We start from the raw sequence: 14,999 nt of genomic DNA on the forward strand, positions 1-14,999 counted from the left end.
TGACTCCCTCTGCCAATGCATTGATGAAATTAACAGTTGGATGTGCCAGAACTTTCTTCAGTTAAACAAGGAGAAAACTGAAGTCATTGCATTTGGAAAGAAAGATGAAGTTCTCAAGGTGAATGCATACCTTGACTCTAGGGGTCAAACAACTAAAAATCAAGTCAGAAATCTTGGGGTGATTCTAGAGACAGACCTTAGTTTCAGTAGTCATGTCAAAGCAGTAACTAAATCAGCATACTATCATCTCAAAAATATTGCAAGAATTAGATGTTTTGTTTCCAATCAAGACTTGGAGAAACTTGTTCATGCCTTTATCACCAGCAGGGTGGATTACTGTAATGGTCTCCTCACCGGCCTTCCCAAGAAGACCATTAGACAGCTGCAGCTCATCCAGAACGCTGCTGCCAGGATTCTGACTAGAACCAGAAAATCTGAGCATATCACACCAGTCCTCAGGTCCTTACACTGGCTTCCAGTTACATTTAGGATTTATTTTAAAGTACTTTTACTCGTTTATAAGTCACTCAATGGCCTAGGACCTAAATATATTGCTGATATGCTCAATGAATATAAACCGAACAGACCACTCAGATCATTAGGATCGAGTCAGTTAGAAATACCAAGGGTTCACACAAAACAAGGGGAGTCTGCTTTTAGCTATTATGCCGCCCACAGTTGGAACCAGCTTCCAGAAGAGATCACATGTGCTAAAACATTAGCCACATTTAAATCAAGACTCAAAACTCATCTGTTTAACTGTGCATTTGTTGAATGAGCACTGTGCTATATGTCCGAACTGACTGCAATAAATTTTAGGTTTAATCATTTTCTTTAAATTTATTTTAAATCATTTTCTATATCATTTTAAAATTCCTTGTTTTTATTATTTTTATTTCCATGTTTTTATTGATTTTAATGTCTATTTCACTTTCTTTTATGTAAAAGCACTTTGAATTACCACTGTGTATGAAATGTGCTATATAAATAAACTTGCCTTGCCTTGCCTTGCCTTAATACACACTGGCCACAATTAACGGCACCCTTTTATTCAATACTTTTTGAAACCTCCATTTTCCAGTTTACCAGCTCTAAATTGATCTAAATCTAAATGATTAAGGGAATTTGGGCTTTGTTTTCCCTCCTATTTATATTTCTGTGAAACAGGAAGCCATGGCTGGATAATTTCATGTTCATAATCAACCTGGAGTGCTCAAAATTGTGAATGGGAATATACTTCAGAGATATTTTACTCATAAGTATTTCTAGGGGTGCCAATAATTGTGTCCAACGTGTATTTGAGAAAAACATTTATTTCATAATGATATTTTCCCCCCATTTTTATTTTTTATTATCCAATGAAAAGTTAGATTTTTGTGAATAATAATAAAAAAAAGATCAAAAGGATTAACAATGCAGATTACTTTTCACAGCCTTCTTTGACCATATTTAACAAGAGTGCCAATATTTTTTGCCATGACTGTATGATTGTGTCTGTCTATTTCGTAACCCAGCATTTGGTGCTTTAGGCCCTCTGTCTGATTTAATCTATTCATGGACTTTAATCTATTCATGGAGAGAAAAGAACGAGTCCCAAACTCACGGACGCAGATGGGCAGCTGTCCGGACCAGTTGTGGTCTTGTTGGCAGATGCGCACAGAGGAGCCGATGAGGCGGAAGCCAGAGACACACTGGTACACTACCGTGTCTCTGTAGCCAAAGTTCTCCCCGATCACCTGACCGTTAACGATATGTTCGGGTAAACCACAGTGGCCAGCTAAAAGGAGAGGAAAGAGAAGAGAGAGTGATTAAAGTGAGAGGTCTGAGTACCAGCTACATTACACTGTAAAATATTAACATCCAATGCTTTTAGAGAGACAGACTGCTTCATGTAATTAAGTGTTTAGTGGAGTGCATGTAAATTCCAAAAAGTGAGACCTTCAGTGGAGCAGGACAAAAAAACATGATTGAGGTCAAACGCACTTCAAGCACTTAGACACTACAGTATGTTTGTGTATTGCCGTTTAAGTCTGGGGTCAGTAAGATTTATTTTAAAATAAATTAATATTGTTATACAAGCAAAGATTGCTGATCTTTTGAACCTTCTATTCATAAAAGAATTCTGAAAAAATGAATCATGGTTTCCACAAAAATATAAGCAGCACAACTGTCTGAAGCATTGATCATAATAGCATATCATAATAGACAATAGCATAATTGAATCGCGCATATATATATATATATGCGTATACTATATATATATAGTGCATACATTCACACTTCCATTTATATTATTTTATACTGAAGGCATTAATTACAAAATGTGGTACAGTAATAATAAACACAAAACTTCTGAATGGTTACTGCTAGAAACTAGGATGATGACGATTCTGTCACGTTTAACAAGGTTTAAAAATCAAGTTGGACCGCTGCCAGGCAAACATGCCTGAAACAGCAGATGTGAACAGCAGCACTGAATGTACACCACATTACCCAAGCAGCGAGTCTCTGTTCCACTCCACAGACCAGAAGATAGACACTCTCTCACAGTAGATCCCACCAGCATATACCCATTGTCACATGTAAATATGGCTGTGGCCCCAAAGGAGGTCTGAGTTCCAATTTTCTTGCCACTGGGAGGAGTGGCCAGATCCCCACATGAGATGACTGCGGAGGGAAGAGAGAGGGTGAGACAAACAAGGACAATCTGGAAATCTTAAACATTTGACTAACGGAGCCAAACAGCTGTTGGATTGAAGCTGAATTACACACTTACTTTGGCAGTGGGGCCTTTCGTTCTTCCAGCTCCACACACCATTGGCCATGCACTGAATGTGGGCGGGGCCTAAGCGGTAATAGCCAGGATCACAGGTGAAGATGATTTTGGTCCTGTACTCATAATGCGAACCGTTAACGATGCGCCATCTTCCATGTTCCAGAGAGAAAGATCCGATACTTGGGCAAACCACAACTGTGCAGCAAATACACCAAAATCAATATTCAGAATCCTATCATTAGTACTGTGTCAATATTTTTTTAATGATTCGGTTTCAAAATTTATTGAGCTGCCATGCTATTTTCATAGGTATCTGCCTTCTAAGGCAGCATGATAACTAAACTGATTTGACGGATTTGGAACGGTAGCAACTCCATGTGTCAAACAGCATAATTCACAGTGATATGAACTGTGAATATGAAACTAAGCACACACACAAATACAGGGTAAGAATGAACTTTTTTTTAATTTTTTTTTTTAAATCAAACTTAAATATATTTACTATTTGAATATTGTATCTTAATCCTAATGTATTATGGGATTGCTTTCATCACAAAGGATAACTGCAATGCTGCTTTAGAATGTTTTTTTGAATAGAAGGCAAATTCAAATATTAGAAGGCAAAGCCTTTAGAAACAGGCTTTGTGTTGAGGTTGATGCTTAAAATGCAGTCTAAGTAGGCAGCTCACGTTTTTGAAACAGAGGCATCATTTTGTCAGATATAATTGGCTCATTAATAAATGACGATTAAAGCTGAAGCAAAGAGATCTCTCAAAGTCCCTTCAAGGCAAGTCGATTCACTCAGCGGCCATCTTGTTATGCCCCAGGCAGCTATTTTCTATTTAGCCAATAGGGATACAAGCACAGCTCCTGCCTACTTCATTGGAAAAAACACTGACATTTCCAAAGCTGTTTGTCTAAATTATGTTTTAATAACACATTCCAAATCAGCAATAAAATCTGACAACAGTATCATAAAATTTGCTTTACTTGCTCAAATAAAGCTAAATATTATTTTATTTTCCAGGCTGGGCCAATTAATTCAAAACCTAGAGTAAACACTATTAAAAGGGGATTATTTCTGTGTACAAGTCTATTTTATTCCTCTCATACAGTCTCTTGATATGCTGTAAAATTCATGCTGAAGGGCTTCTGCATCTCTATGAGCAGGCCTGTACCTGAGCAGCGAGGGACTTTGTTGTGGTTGCTCCAGGTGCTGTCAGGCTGGCACACAGCACTGGTCAACTCTTTGGAGGACAGCCGGTAGCCATCGTTGCAGAAGTAGGTCACACGTGTACCCACTGAGTAGTCCATGGCAAGCACTCCTCCGTTCACAGGAGCCTTGGGCACCCCACAGGAGACAGCTTATGGGTGTGAAAATGAGATAGACATATGGAATGTTAAGTAATAAGTTGAAAATATAATTATGAAAGATAATTAAAAAACCTCTCATCATTGCTTATTACCCCATTAGAATATTTCACCATCAGAGCATTGAAAATTGGTTATTCGATTGGCTGGTTTTACAAGATGTAATTCGACCTGCTTTTCAGGTGCTTATGAACACGTAGCGACTTTATTAAAGGTCAATACTACGTTTATGAGCAAAAAAGTAATTATAGATATTTTGGCCAAAAGGAAGCGGTCTGTGCACATGAGCATTTAATTTTAGGGATGCAAGATATATTTGTACCATATCGGTTACCAGCTGAGAGAAGACATTTATCTTTATAATCTTTATATTTAATAACAATGTGAATTGTAATTTTGTAGCAAATCTCAAATAAATATCCATTTTCTGTGCTGTACATTATAATGTTGTGATGCCTAGATTCAAACCATCCCCAAACTAAAGTTGCCCACAAAATTGAAAGCACAGAATACTTTAAAATGTCACTATGTGCATTTACATGAAGAACTGGAATTAAGGAGTCTAGTCAATTACTGTAAAGCCACTCAAGTTTAAACTGAACACATAAAAAAAAGGTAAATACCGTATTAAAAGTATTAAATGAAAAGTCAAAAGAAGGGCAAAAGAAAAATGACACTATGATTTCAGACATTCAAAGTCAAGGTTCACCTGTATATGAAAGCAGATCTTTTTCATAAACAATGAAATAGCACTCAAGGAGTTGAACTATTCCATTATAACTATGCTTGTCATCAGTGTGGCAAACCAGCCAATGGAATATTCCATCTCGCTTCTTGTTCTCCTTCTTCCTTACGCAAGCAGCACTGGAAAATATTATTTATCAACGCACAGTACTTTAAGATGACGCCAAGTATGAATCATTGCTGTGCAAAAGCCCTCTAGATTTATTGAGCAGCAAAACCATTGGTACATTTGAGAAACAAAGCTACAGCCCTAACCATCCGACTGTCAGTGCTCAGCCATTAGAAGCCGAACAATAACCTCCCATTAAAGACTGCAATTAAAGAGCACATATCAAGTATAAAGTCGTTTCTCACCAAGAGTGGCCTTTGACAGTGACAGAAAAGAACCCGTTGTTTTGCTTTAGGACAGGGTTCATCAATTATTTTTCGCCGAGGGCCGAATTCTGCCAACAAAACCAAGCCAAGGGCCCCTGACCTCTCTCTCTCTCCATATATATATAATATATATCCTATATTATTCTTACAATTATTATATTATTGTTGCTTTTGTTAAAATAGTCACAAGATGGTCACAAGATAAATATTCAGATTTTTTCCCCCCACCAGTCTGTTTTATTCAAACAATTATGAACATTTTTGCATTTAGATACAGAAGAACTTTGCCTGTTGAATATTAAAAACAAATGAACAAACAAAAAATTTAGATCTCCATGTCTGCCATGTAAATCAGCTGTTCCTGCTCATCTCCAGACTGGTCTTCTCTCCACTTTCCCTAATTGCACATTCAATTATTAGATCGGTCAGCATTAATATTTTTACACTTAAGATTTTTTGGGGAGGATCAAACTGTAACACCGTGTGTTCCAACCAGACACGACGTGATAAAAAGTATTTTTCCATGTAATTTTTGTCCTAACCACCCGATTGGTTAGGAGAACGAGAACAGCAGTTTTCTGTCGGGGATTTGTCGCTCGGGGCTGCGCTGCATCCAGTGTAGACCGCATCACTGATTAAGTTCTATTGTATTTTGTTGCGTCGTGCCGTGGTGCTCGCGTCCTGTGTAGACACGATGTAAGTTAGGCTAAAGTCGCTTTCTGATGCTGCGTTTGAATTTTTATGCCACATTATTTGAAATTAACGCAGGCCAAACATCTTTCTTTACGGCCCGCTGGCCGCCTATTGAGGAACCCTGCTTTAGGATAACAAAAAAAACAAAATGTGCCCAGATCGCTTTTGGAAGTGTACAGAGTAATTCAAGTGTCACTTGATGTTAGTGGCATCAGAGCCTGTGGCTCTTAGAGGGAGTAGGGGCCCATTCTGTCACAGTGTAGGAGCAGAGGCCCTGCATGAATGCGCCGCCTCAGAAACTATTTAGTCAGGCTCATCTACTCTACTGTGAAGATGCGTCTGGGAGGATAGGTGGAGCAGGATAAACGACACAGATGGATAAAGAGAGCTCTGAAGATTAGTCATTAATGTGACAAATGAAACAGATCATGAATAAACCGTATCAGTGAGAGGAGCGGCGACAGTAATTACCGCGTCTCCATCACTGACCGTAAAAGCTTGTTAGAGATGCGTCAGGAAAATTACTGATCATATCTGCAAGGACTGAATTACTACCTGCTGACTTTAAAAAAGGTCTGTTGGGTGTTTTAGTCAACAAAATACTGGTGTGAAAATTAGCTTCACGTATAAGTTTTAAAATTCTGCAGAAATTGGTCCCTTCACCTCTATTGTAAATGCCACATGCCGTATCCTTGATTTTTTTTTTGAGGGGAGAAAATGAATTTAATCAAAATGTTTTAATCGATGTTACGCTTTGAAATATTTTAATAAAGTTAGAAATATTTGAAAATATTGAATCCAGAAAATGAATACTTTCCCATATCCCAGCTAAATATGGAAGAAAAAAACGGTTTAAAAATTGGCCATTGTTTTTGCAAATCAGAAAAAGTTGGCGCTGGTAAATAACATCAATGTCGATGCCAGTTAAATGGCTAATGATCATAAAGTATTGAACCTTTAACGTACTTGGGTCAGCACATTCAACCCAAAATGGACTAGTAAACATCCTCATTTGCTGGGTGTTACCTTGGCAAGCAGGAACTGGGGCGTCCCAGGCATAGTAGCCAAAGGGGGTCTTCTTACAAACGGCGGTGCTCTTCCCAATAAGCCGGTATCCACGGTCACAGGCCCAGCGTACCAGGCTGTTTACGTGTCCTCCGGTCTGGCTGCTTATGGATCCATGGAGAGGAGAGTCCGGGGTGCTGCAGTACAGCGCTGTTCAGACAGACAAATAAAAACTAGACCCCATCAGTTCCTTAATCACCACCCAGAGCAGACCCCTGTGACACGGGGCTCATTCACTCATTCAGGCACATAGAAGTTCTGCTTATAAAAGGGGTTCAATATTTTCTGAAGGCACTTAGAAAAGCCTTTCTGCTTTAATAACATACCGTAAAACTCCTATGTGCCTTATTCAACATGCCTCAGCCAAGTGTTTTGGAGACAGGCTGCAGATGAATATTTTATCATTTGTGAAAAGGTCACATTATCTGGTATATTACTCTTTTCTCCCACTGAAATTTAGCAATGGAATTTATATTACAGAAGATAATTCTGGAAAGGAAGAATTTTTTTTTAACTCCTGCAAAATTCTTCTTGTTCTTTTAACTTTTAAAAGACACATTTTAAAAAATGTAATTGCATCTGCCAAAATTATGACCTTTCCTCAAAACTGACTTGAAAATGTTTCAGTCACGTATGCAATTTAACCAACTGTTCCACAGGTGTAGTTCATCATATTAACATCTTTTGTCTTAATTATAAAACAGCAGACTGGATCTATGTTTCATATTAAAGGTCCTTTTGCTATATTTATTTAAAAACAAATGGTTTGATTTGTTATCTAATGTAATGGAATCCACAGCATGTGCCATAAGTGTATAAATGCTTTTTGGAGTCACTGTATAAATATTATGCCCACATTCATCAATACTTATGCTGTAAACAAATGCATTTGTACAGTAATTTTAAATATGCATCTAAAATCTTCAAAACGAGGACCTTTCAAAAAACATATTGAAAAAACCAAACACCACCACACATATTTTAATGGTTTAATCATTTAAACTCATTTTTGAAAAATACTTGAGCTCAGTCTCACATAAGCATGCCATGCATAAACAGTGCATTGAGAATGTGTAAAAGTATTTATTTTGCTATTATGTGACAAGTCAAATGAATTGATTTTAAATAGGATTATTTCTTCTTACTTCCACACAATTCTCTAAAATAAAATGAAAAAGATTGCTGTAAATAAAAGGTGGATCCAAATGAATGAAATTTATCTGGAAGATAAAATAAAGGCTAATTTTTTTTAATCTTTGCTATAATAAAAATTATTGCTATAAAGAAAAGATTGATGGACCCAAATGAATGAATATCTACTTCAGTAAGAGATCTGCAAGATCTGGACTAAGACAATTTAGCAGGACAAATGAACCAAAGACTGTGGCAAATACTACAAAATAAGGTCTTGAACAGAAAGTGAGAATTCTGGAATGGCCTTCCTGGAGCGTGGATTACTCTGTAAATACTGCATGATACACGTATTGAATGGTTAGAGCAGAGATAAAAAATGTTGTGTTTTAAAATATGTTTTACAATCTGATGGTGTAAGGGATCAGAATGTGAGAAGATTCAAGGGGGTGAATACTTTCTGAAGGCACAGTAGTCACACACTCGGCTTGAAACCAAACATAAGCACATCAATAACCATGTCAATCAAACTCAGCGAGAGACCTTGACAGCAACAGAGAGCTCCACAGACAGAAAGAAGCTTTCATAACGTTAGACTTGGCTCTAGCCAAGTTTCACAGCAGACTGAATGAATTCAAACTGATTCTCAGCCTTTGAACTGAAACAAAGTATTAACATGTTGATGTGGAAATTTTCATTTCTTAACGATGGAAATGAACAAGCCATTCATCATTGATTTCACAAGCCGAAAAACAACTGACAGGAGGCTAAAGCCTGAAAAGCACTTCGAACATGGGATGTCAGTTTGCATTTCATCTCAGTTCAAAGATACTCCGAAACGCACAGACTTACGTGACTTTCTTCTGCACCTGCACCAATCACAGAAGTGTGAAGAGGATGTAGGTACGATGCCTATTTATATCTCAAACTGGCAGGATAAAGGAAGTGTAAGCATCTGACCTCCATTCGCACGGGCACCTCATTCGGTTAAATTCACTCCAGGCTTGAGTTGAACGGAAGTTCAACCAGGATGTGCGGCCCTAACAACAGTTAAATCTGAGTTCAGAATGTCCAACTGTGATGGAAAACAAAAGTGAAGTGAGCACTGCTGGCACCCAGCAGAAATGGCCTTCCTGAAAGGAATCAAGCCCTTTTGATGGAAAGTCAGTAAGGAAATATTGCTAAGTGAAAATATGTTGCTCACTGCAAAGAGCAAGAGCAAGTGAAGGAAAGCTATTGACTCATGAGATGGGGAGGATTTTATAACACTCCAAAGCACTTAGAAACTGCAGTGTTGATATGAGAATAAATTTCAGCAACTGCAGCAATGTGATATGCACATGATTACCACTCAATAAAGTACACAATAAAGTCTTTATTTGCCATATGACCATGTGAATTAATAGAGTTATAGGAACAGTCCCTGGAGCAACCCGAGGTTAAGTGGCTTGCTCAAGGGCACAATGGACATAGCTCAAGGATTGCTCCCGGATCGCCCCTTGTTTTGAGACCATATTTCAAATCTAGGTTTTTAAATCTAATTTAAATCTAGGATAACGTTTTAAGATTTTTTTTTAAAGCAATGCTATAATACAATAATACAAATTAAAATAAAATAACAACATTGATTTTTCATTGTCAAGATTTTACACAACATCTTATAAACAGTGGTGTCTAAAATTATGATCAAATGTGATAAAATAAAAAAATGATAAAATAATGGTCAAACGTTGAAGCACGGGAGCTCTTTGAATCATTCTCAAATCATCCTGAATTACATGATCATGAGGTTCAACAAACTTTGTTATTACACAGACTTAAGAGGTGGTCATGGCCATGAGAATAGTGCATTTCCCATGTCTGTAAAAATACTCTTTCGTGGAAAAAACACTGAGTCACTAGGGATACTATCCGCTTTAAGTGATCACAGAAAGCCCTTATCCTGTAGATTTGTCTGTCCCTATTCAGTCCGCTCAACTACATTTGAGCACACACACTCAAGCTTGAGGAATTAAAAGATAAGGTGTGGTAAAAAAAAAAAAAAAGAAAGAAAGAAAAATAGTGCAATGTGTGTACTTTGAGTCCCCAGGGCTTTGGTTGACATCCACAACGACAAGTGTAGAATTCACTTAACCACGGTGCACTATGGGACCAATGGGTCTCAGCCCTTTCTTGTTCTGTCAGTATGACTTTTTCAGAGAAACTGTAAAGTGCACGACCTAAACTGCAAAGGACATTTGTCAAACATATATGAGCTGAAGTAAGGTAGTGTGTATCTCTCTCTTGGGCAACGAAGACAAAATAAATCCATCAAAGTACTTCACAGACAGTCACTTCTACAAAGAAATGTTATCAGCAGGTACATGTCCATTTATGGTCACACAAACATATACATGCACATGCACTCATTCGATTCTGACAGATATTGGTAGTTGACACATAACATGCAATAACTTTTGTCCCCATCAGTATGCCGATTTGAGGTTTATATTAATAATAAAATGTATATAGAAGAAATGTAGGGTCAAGTAAATAATGACAATTTGCAATTTGGATTCTATTTACACTCAATGAAAACAGCAGTATTTTTAACGATATGCTATTTACACTAAGTGCAAATAGCTATATATTCTATATCCACCATGTTAAAATAGCAAGATTTTCTGCCATTTATACTACTTATTGCAAATAGTGGCAATTATCTGCACCTTAGTATTGTAGTACATTATAAAACAGTACACAATAATAACGTATTGAGTGTAAATGATAGTTTTAATTCAAATTATTAAATCGATGCCATCTGACTGGGACAATAAAGCCCTCCCTACACCTACTCTAACTTTTTGATTATTTCCTTAATTTTTATTGAAAATAAATGCCTTTCTGCCGGGATATGAGATTTGAAAAGGGAGAAAAAAAGTTTGGCAAAAGGCGAGCTCGAACTCGGGTCGATCGTGTCAAAAAGCATGTGCCTAACCATCTACGCCACTGAAACTGATGTTGACTGAGTGTCTTTTTTTAGTCTTGACTAACTCAATCACACGTTGGTGGGTGGAGTTAGTGTAAATAGCCTTTGCCAACAAGGCGGCTATTTGCACTTAGTGTAAATAGACACTCCGTTCTTTAAATTATCCAGCATTTTGAAAAAGTTTTAAATGGGGATGCATCAATTTGAAAAGTCTGGCCAATAGCAATAAGTCAATAATTACAGTATTTTTATGTTATGGCTGACAACCAATAAATGGCTAATGTTGAAATTCTACAGTATTTTGTCCAAATAATAAAAACAAATAAAAAAAACCCAACTAAAAACTTCATACAATCAAACATTATACCGCACAGTATAAAACATGGACATTCATTTTGAGATTTGCTAAAGATTAATATTGACGGTGTTAATAATTTATTAGTGTTTTTAAAGTTTGTGTTAGACAAGGTAATCTAAATGCAAAAATAGGAGATATTATGTATTATTTTTTGAATTAAGAGTATAATAAGTTACACTGCAGGTCATCTACTCCAAATTATTTCATGTCAACTACCCAAGCACACTTCCTCAGCTCAAAGTATACACCTACATGCTCATTCAAATTCAAGACCAGAGACGGAAAACGTGCAAGCAATAAAGAGATTTAAATGGATACATACTTTGATACTCACCGACATAGCGGATGCGGAACCCCCTCTTATTGGTGCCGTGGTCAGCTGACCAGCGCAGAAGAAGCTGGTGGCCAGTGGTGGTGATGTTGAAGGGTGTGGGGAGGTCACCACTCAATGTAGCCAGTGTCTGACTATGAATTGTGGGTCCTTTAAAAGAAATAGAAGAGAAAGACAATTTGCAGAAGGACTGTTACACCAAATTACACCTGTCAAAAAAGATGAAACTCATAAAAGAACCTAATGCTTAGGTGGAACAAAATTTGACTAAGGCTTTTGAAATTACTTCTTGAAAAAATATCTCGAAAATGGGCAAAGCAGAAAAAGTGTAGATAATAACAGCCTTGGCTACAAATGGTGACTACCCTGTGAAAGGCATATTCACACTCTTATTAGACTAATATCAATTCAAGATTCACTTTTCATGTTGCATTTATAAAAAAATGACAGTGAAAAGAAAAACTATTTTATAATGTTGTGGATCGTGTGAACTCCGTGTTGCATATGTTGCAGAAATCTCTATAAATGAAACACTTTTACAATAACAGCCAAGTTTAAGTGAAAAAAAAAGTCTACCATCAAAGACTTCCAGAATGTCGTATTCCTTCTCTGTCTGGAAAAACTCAAAATACAGGGTGATATTGTAGCCCTTCTCCACGTTGATGCTCCAAGAACACATCTGTAGGTTGGGGTAACTGTCTGGATAACCAGGGCTCAAAATCACCCCAGATGAATCAAAACGGACATCATGAGCAGGACATTGCACTGTGGGTGGCAAAGACACATCTTTATTAGTTGATTTTGCACATAGCAGATAATTATAGGGTTTGTGTATCAATAAGATGGGCATATTTTATATGGTACTACTCTACTTCATATTTCATATGTTACTCAACAAAGTTACTCTATTCAGTTTAGCTAAACTAAAAAACATCAGAACTAATTTAAACTCAGATCACAGAAATTAAACTAGAATAGCCAAAACCCTTGACTTAACAAGCCTAAACTTGACTAGGCTAGACTAAACCAAATTTGATGAAACTAAACTGAAAACAGATCTAAATAAGACAAAACTCCACTCAACTCAACAAACCTCAACTCCACTAGACTACATTAGCCATACCAAACTAGACTAAACTTAATACAGCTGCATCTCATAAAATTAGAATATGGTGAAAAAGTTCATTTTTTCTTGTAACTTATTTCAAAAAGTGAAACTTTCATATATTTTAGATTCATTACATGCAAAGTAAAACACTTTCCACAGGCTGATCGCTTCCATGCCACACCTCACTGATGCTGGAATTTGTGCTAAAGGAGCCCCGTCCAAGTATTGAGTGCATAAATGAACATACTTTAAAGAACTTGAACTTTTCTGTTTTGCAAATCCTTTTTTTTTGATTGATCTTAGGAAATATTCTAATATTTTGAGATACTGATTTTTTACTTTCATTAGCTGTAAGCTCTAATCATCAAAATTAAAACCAAAAAAACTAACTCATCTAAATTTAACTAATATCAACTCAGTAAAACTAGATAAGCCAACACTCCACTCAACAAATCTAAATTTGACTAGATTAGACTAAATTAACCTAACCAAACTAAATAAAACTAGACTAAACCAGACAACACAAGACAAGACTACATTTGACTCAGTCCTAGACAAGGCTAGGACGGCTCAGAGAAATTAAATTAAACTAAAGAGGACTACACTTGACTCAACAAAATTAAATTAATTAACCAAACTAAATTGAACAAAAATAGAGCTAAATTCAACTGAACTAAATTAAACTCCAAGAATAAAGCTGTAGAACAATAAACCAACTGAATTACTTTAGTTCAACTGTTAATGAAATCAGGCCTGGTATCTATTGATCTTATTCATTCTTTAGATTTAAAGCAGCAAATCATTTCGGACCATATTTCCTCAGAAACTGTAGATGGTGGCCATCATCTGTCATCTTGGAAAAAAAACAAAAGAAGCCACAATTTTTCATCAAGTCAGCCTGAAATGTTACATACTTTGCAAAACACTTCATGAGCTCTCCTGCTCCATGGCTCACTTTGTTTATCCCACTCCGAAACTGCTTTAATGTGCATGACAAATGATTGAAGCACAGGACAAATTCTAACAAAGTGAGTGCTCTCTTGTGGGGATGCAGGGAGAAGGATGGAGCCATGAAAGATTAATGGCAGCAGCTGTTTGAACCACTAAACTCCAAGAGCAGCATCACTCATCAACAGCGAATATGAGGGAAGGAGCAGTGACAGGGAATGACTGAGCTCTTCATGGGCTATCAGCAATACCGCCTCTGATCACATTTTACCCTCCATTACATGTATGATGCTCGTCTGAGTGATTTGAGCTTATAGTCTAGCCATCCCAATATCCTGCCATTTACTTGTGGATGGAGGTTGAACGTTTCCATGGCAACACGCTCTAACGCGCTGAAACCTTTAACCCCAGTTCTGCGCTGGTTCCGCTGTCTAAAAGAGGACGCATTAGACACGTAATCCTGGTAAATAGAAGCTGGCGGGTCTGTGTCATTTAAGGGGCTTTGTTCTTGACGAGCATGCCCACCTTGGCAGGAAGGAGGGTGTCCATCCATCTGTAGCCGTTCTCCCAGCCTGCATGTCAAAATCTCGCTCCCCACCAGGGTGAATCCGGGGTGACAGCGATAGTGGATAATATCACCTGAGACGCAAAGAGAGAAAGAGTCGTAATGATTAAGTGTCCGTTTAATTAGGTGGGACAGCGAACCTCCTTGGTTTTAATGGAGATAGATGCCACAGATATGGGCATGATGTATATATTTTAATGTTAAACTTGAAGAGGTTGATAATTGAGCTGTAAAACAGCAGCGTATGCAGCCCTGTCTAATGAATTGCTTGTATTGGCTTTGCATGACAACCCCGCTACCGTTGCCTATGTAAAAATAATCACGCGTAAGCACCTGGAAATCATCAAACGTATGACGCGTAGAAGCGTTTCTATGCGGAGAGGCATTCCTATGCACTGCCAGTGTCTAGGCAACAGGGCAAAGTGAATCTCATTTACAGTATTGGCCTAATTTCTATAGCACCAGAAAAGCCAGGTTTGATCATTTGTGCCAACATGCCTGTGGGTGAAACACTTGTTACAAACGGGTCTTGTTTAGGGTACTATTTTAGTGGTCACTTTGGCACT

At 37.4% G+C, this 14,999-nt stretch overlaps 1 protein-coding gene across 1 annotated transcript in view; it reads right to left on the bottom strand.

The window, feature by feature from the left end:
- Positions 1 to 14,999, bottom strand: part of LOC306846787 (CUB and sushi domain-containing protein 3-like) — a gene marked incomplete at its 5' end in the record, with an annotated part of 460,366 nt that overhangs the window by 52,964 nt on the left and 392,403 nt on the right. Inside the window, 8 exons of the mRNA XM_079380399.1 lie at positions 1,604 to 1,777; positions 2,494 to 2,667; positions 2,777 to 2,971; positions 3,955 to 4,140; positions 6,986 to 7,174; positions 11,804 to 11,962; positions 12,389 to 12,577; positions 14,394 to 14,507. Coding sequence (XP_079236525.1) covers positions 1,604 to 1,777; positions 2,494 to 2,667; positions 2,777 to 2,971; positions 3,955 to 4,140; positions 6,986 to 7,174; positions 11,804 to 11,962; positions 12,389 to 12,577; positions 14,394 to 14,507 — 1,380 coding nt within the window. The remainder of the gene's footprint in view (positions 1 to 1,603; positions 1,778 to 2,493; positions 2,668 to 2,776; positions 2,972 to 3,954; positions 4,141 to 6,985; positions 7,175 to 11,803; positions 11,963 to 12,388; positions 12,578 to 14,393; positions 14,508 to 14,999) is intronic.

This window comes from Barbus barbus (assembly GCF_936440315.1).
Source record: "Barbus barbus genome assembly, chromosome: 27".
In the NCBI taxonomy this organism is placed as follows: Eukaryota; Metazoa; Chordata; class Actinopteri; order Cypriniformes; family Cyprinidae; genus Barbus; species Barbus barbus.